The sequence below is a fragment of the Penaeus japonicus genome, unplaced genomic scaffold (genome assembly GCF_977035675.1).
Source record: "Penaeus japonicus unplaced genomic scaffold, GWHDUDI00000001_assembly GWHDUDI00000009, whole genome shotgun sequence".
NCBI lineage: Eukaryota > Metazoa > Arthropoda > Malacostraca > Decapoda > Penaeidae > Penaeus > Penaeus japonicus.
Genome location: NW_028234411.1, coordinates 21,640,701 through 21,645,700, shown reverse-complemented (window position 1 = coordinate 21,645,700; position 5,000 = coordinate 21,640,701). Strand labels below are relative to the sequence as shown.

Here is a 5,000-nt window from a genome sequence, read left to right as displayed (position 1 = left end):
AAAAATAATTTCATCTCTTTTTTTAAATCTCTTTCTACAAAATAATTGGATTTTTCTAATCCGATAGCATTAATATTCAATAATTATATATATTTTTTAAAGAAAATAATTTTAATTGTGATTATTACGAGGATGTTTATTCAACCATGTTATGTTTATTGCAATCGTTGCCATCGCATTTATGATAATAGTATTGATTATAATTATAATGATAATGATAATGATGAAAATAATAACAATAATAATGATAACACTAAAGATAATACTAATAATGATAATAATAATGATGATAATGATAATAACAATAATAATAATTATACTAATAATAACAATAATAATAATGATAATAAATAATTAATTAGATAAAAATATGATAATAATGATAACGATAAAAAAGTTAGTAATAATGATAATAATGATATCAACACTTTTACTATTATAATGATCAATATGATCACTCTCATTATTCCTCTTAATAATGCCATTTATTGCTATCATCCTTACAGAAAGAGAAAGAGAAAGAGAGAGAGAGAGAGAGAGAGAGAGAGAGAGAGAGAGAGAGGGAAGAGAGAGAGAGAGAGAGAGAGAGAGAGAGAGAGAGAGAGAGAGAGAGAGAGAGAGAGAGAGAGAGAGAGACAGAGAGAGGCAGAGAGAGAGAGAGAGAGAAACAGACAGACAGACAGAGAGAGAATGTGTAGTATACTCCCATGGTCATTTCTACATATCTCATGCACGTATATGAAAAAAAGAGAAAGACGTAGTAAGATAGAACGAAAGGGAGAGAAAGAGAGAGAGAAAGAGAAAGAACAAGACGCCCCCCCCCCCCCCCCCGACACCCGGTAATAAAACAACCAAAACAAATTAAGAAAAACGACTACAGCGGAGACAGGTTAGAAGTTACTCCTGCTCTTATGATAATAATAACCATAATATAAATGTAAAAAAATGTAGAAGATGATAATAATAATAATGATAAAAAATAGAAAATAAAAGAAAAATAGAAATTGCAAAATATTGATAATGATAACCACGTCACTAACACGGCATGCAAACCAACACCTCTCACGCCAATGTAAACAAACAAAAAAAAGGTTAAAAAAGGAGATAAAAACATTAAAAAGGAGTTAAGTCTGGACCAAAAAACAACATAAAAAAAACACTCACTGCCATGAGTGCATAATGCAAGACATAATAAGAGGAAAATGAGGTTTTAATCCGATCTAACGAGGGAGGGGAAGCAGCGTGGCCAAGCGCCATTTTGAATTGTGTTTTTGAATTTCCCGCGTCCAGTGGCGAGTCAGAACGAATGTTCAATTAGGAGAAGAAGAGGAAGAAGAGGGGAAACAGGGAGAGGGAGGAAGAGAAAGGAGAGGAAGGTGAAGAAGAGGAGTCGAAGAAGAAGTGGGAAGTGAGGGAGTCGGAGGCAGAGGAAGGAGAAAAAGGAGAAGATGAAGAGAAGAAGATGAAGAAGGAGGAGAAGAGGAGCCGAAGAAGAAGTGGGAAATGAGGGAGTGGGAGGAAGAAGAATGAGAATGAGAAGAAGAAAATCGTAGAAAATGAGGGAGAGGGAGGAAGAAGAGAAAGAAGAAAACAAAGAAGAAGAAGCAGAAGAGAAAAAATAATAATAATAAATATAAAAATTAAAAAAACAAGAAGAAGAAGAAGGAAAAGGAGAAGAAAACAGAGGAATGAAGCCGAGGAAATATATATTTTTTTTAGTTTTTTGTGGATTTTCGTTTGCTTATTATCTATTCATCTGTCTTGCTACAGAGTAGTAAGAAAGAGGAGAGAGCGAGAGAGAGAGAAAGGGAGAAAGAGAAGGAGATAAATAGATAAATAGATAGAGAAAGAAAAAGAGAGAGAGAGAGAAAGCGAGCGAGCAAGAGAGAGAAAGCGAGCGAGCGAGCGAGAGAGAGAGAGAGAGAGAGAGACAGATAGACAGAAAGAACGAGAGAGAGAGAGAGAGAGACAGATACAGAGAGAGAAAGATCAAACGAGAGAAAAAGAGACAAGACGCTCTGAAGAAGGGAGTAGGCTGCACAGGTTCCCCGGCAGGCAAGTGATGGAAGGTCGATGGATGGTATCAGGACATCACCAGCTACAGGATCCCCGCCACACCCTCTCTCTGGGGGGTGGGGGGGAGGGGAAGGGATGTGGGTATTCTTGTAAGGGGGAGGGGGAGGGGGAGGGGGAGGGATGTGGGTATTCTTGTAAGGGGGAGGGGGAGGGGGAGGAGAGGGGAAGGGATGTGGGTATTCTTGTAAGAGGGAGGGGGAGGAGGGGGGAAAGGGGAAGGGATGTGGGTATTCTTGTAAGGGGGAGGGGGAGGAGGGGGGAAAGGGGAAGGGATGTGGGTATTCTTGTAAGGGGGAGGGGAGGAGAGGGGAAGGGGTATGGGTATTATATATATAAAATCTTGTAAGGGGGACGGGGAGGGGGAGGGAGAGATGGGAGGGGAGACGGGAAGGGATGTATGTATTCTTGAAAGGGGGAGGGGGAGGGAGGAGAGGAGAAGGGGTGGATGGGTTGTGGGTATTCTGCAAAGAGGTGGAGGGTGGGGAGAGAGAGAGAGAGGGAGAGAAGGGAGGAGGTGGGGGAAACGTGAAAAGGTTGTGAGTATTCTGTAAAGGAGAGAGAAAGAGAAAGAAAAGAGAGAGAGAGAGAGAGAGAGAGAGAGAGAGAGAGAGAGAGAGAGAGAGAGAGAGAGAGAGAGAGAGAGAGAGAGAGAGAGATGAAAAATATAAAGAAACAGAAAAATGGGAAAAGAGGAAAAATAAGAAGCACAAAAGACATAAAAATAAAGAGTGTAATTTGAACAAATAGGTGGGAATTTAGTTAAAAAGAAAAAGAAAAAAAAGGAGAAAATGTTAAGCATTTCCTGTGCTTCCTCAAAGCGAAAAGACGAAGAAAAAAAGGAGAAAAAAATAGAAAATTATGAGAGTTCGAAATAATAACGTAAATATAAGCAAGCGGGTGGGATGGGGGAAAGAGGGGAAGAGGTGGAGGGTAAGAAGGAAGAGGAGGGAAGGATTACGAACGAAGGAATGGGGAGTGGGAGAGAGGGAAGGGAAGGGAGAGAAGGGGAAAAGAGGGAGAGAGGGAAGGGGAGGGAGGGAAGGGGAAAAGAGGGGGAGAGGGAAGGGGAGGGATGTAAGGGGAAAAGAGGGAGAGAAGGTAGGGAAAAAGAAGGAGAAAAATGGAAACGTGTGAAGGAAAGGGATGGAAAGGGATAGAGGGGGGGGGGGCGAAGAAGGCATTAGACGGTAGTGAGTGGAAGGAAAGGGATAAGAAGGGAAAGAAGGGAAAGAAAAAGAAAGAAAATGAGGGAGGGGGAGGTGGAAGGAATAGGTTAGTGGAGGGAACCGAGTGAAAACGCCTAAAAGATCGGAGGGAAGGGGAGGGAACCGAGGGGAAGGGGGGGTGGAGCAAGGGAGGGGAAGGGGAGGGAGCAAGGGAGGAGGAGAGGATGGGGAAGGGATTAGTAAGTGTGGGCGTGTCGAACATAGTCAATTAGGCATCACCCTTAACTCTTCATTCTCATTAATATTCAGCGGCTGTAATTAACCCTCATTAATATTGGAACCTAGTCACATGCGGTCAGACGAAGAAAAAAAAATGTATATATGATTTCCGAAAATTAGCTACAAATTCGAAACTTCCCTTAATGGAGAGTTGAAGTTTATTACTTCAATCAGGCAGGTTTATTGTTTTTTTTCTGAATTTGGAAAAAGAATGAGAGAGAGAAAGAAGAGAAGAGGAGAGGAGATGAAACGAGAGGAGAGGAGAGGAGAGAAGAGAAGTAAGGTAAAGAAGAGAGAAGAGAGGTTAAATAAGAGAAGTGAAGAGAGGAGAAAAGAAGAGAAGAGAAAGGAGAAGAGAAGAGAAGAAAAGAGAAGATAAGAGAGGAGAAATGAAGAGAAAATAAGAGACGGGAAGAGAGGAGAAAAGAAGAGAAGATAAGAGTAGCGAAAAGAGAAGAGAAGAGAGGAGAAGAGAAGATAAAATAAGAAAAGGGAAGAGAGGAAAAAAGAAGTGAAGAGAAGAGAAGAGAAGCGAAAAGAGAAGAGAAGAGAGGAGAAGAGAAGATAAAATAAGAAAAGGGAAGAGAGGAAAAAAGAAGTGAAGAGAAGAGAAGAGAAGCGGAAGGAGAAGAGAAGAGAAAGGAAGAGAAAGAAGAAAAAGAAAAAAGAGAGAAGAGAAGATACGAGAAAAGAAAAGAATAGAAAAGAGAGAAGAGACGAGAAACAAAAAGAGAATAGAAGAGAAAATAATAGAAGAGAAGAGAAAATAAAAGAAGAAAAGAAGAGAAGAAAAGAGAAGAGAAGAGGAGAGAAGAGAGAAGAAAGAGGAGGACAGCCCGTTGCCATCCCAGAACCAAGGTGTCCCCTGCCTCCCCTTCCCTGAATAAAGCACTCGTAACAAAAACATGAAATTCGTAGATACCAATAGCCCAGTTAAAACCCTACAAGGTCAGAGGTCATGGCGAAGGAGGGAGATGGGGGCAGGGGCTAGGGGATGAGGGAAGGGGAGGGTGAGGGTAAGGAGGGAAGGAGGGAGGGGTGGAGAGGAGGGAAGGAGGGAGGGGTGGAGAGGTGGTAGGGGGAATGGAGGGAGGGGAAGAAAGAAAGAAAGTGAGGAGAAGAGAGGGGAGATAGGGGAAGGGGGAGGTTTGAGAGGGGAGAGGAAGGAAAGGGAGAAAGCAGTAGAAAGGAGGCAGCGGAAATGGGGAGAAGAGAAGTTGAGAAGAGTAGGAGGAGATAAGGAAGAAAGGGGAGATCTGAGGAGAGGAGGAGAGGAGAGAAAAGAGGGAGGCCTTAGTGAAGAAGAGGGGAGGAGGCGAGGGGCGAGAAGGTAGAGAAGAGAGGAGAGGGGAGGGGGAAGGGGGAAGGTGATAAGAATTATCAGCAAAATCGTGTCCTGGATAATAGGTACATAAGGCCCACATTCCCGAAGTGAACGGCGCGTTTTGGCTCGGCGACCATAAATATTACGCAGCAATC

The 5,000-nt window shown here is 42.2% G+C and overlaps 1 protein-coding gene across 1 annotated transcript in view; it reads right to left on the bottom strand.

Moving 5' to 3' along the window:
• The window catches only part of LOC122255680 (uncharacterized), a 25,195-nt gene that overhangs the window by 20,165 nt on the left and 30 nt on the right, over positions 1–5,000 (bottom strand). The window contains exon 1 of the mRNA XM_086540220.1: positions 4,944–5,000. This exon is cut by the window's right edge and continues 30 nt beyond it. Within this exon, the coding sequence (XP_086396346.1) occupies positions 4,944–5,000 (57 nt within the window). The remainder of the gene's footprint in view (positions 1–4,943) is intronic.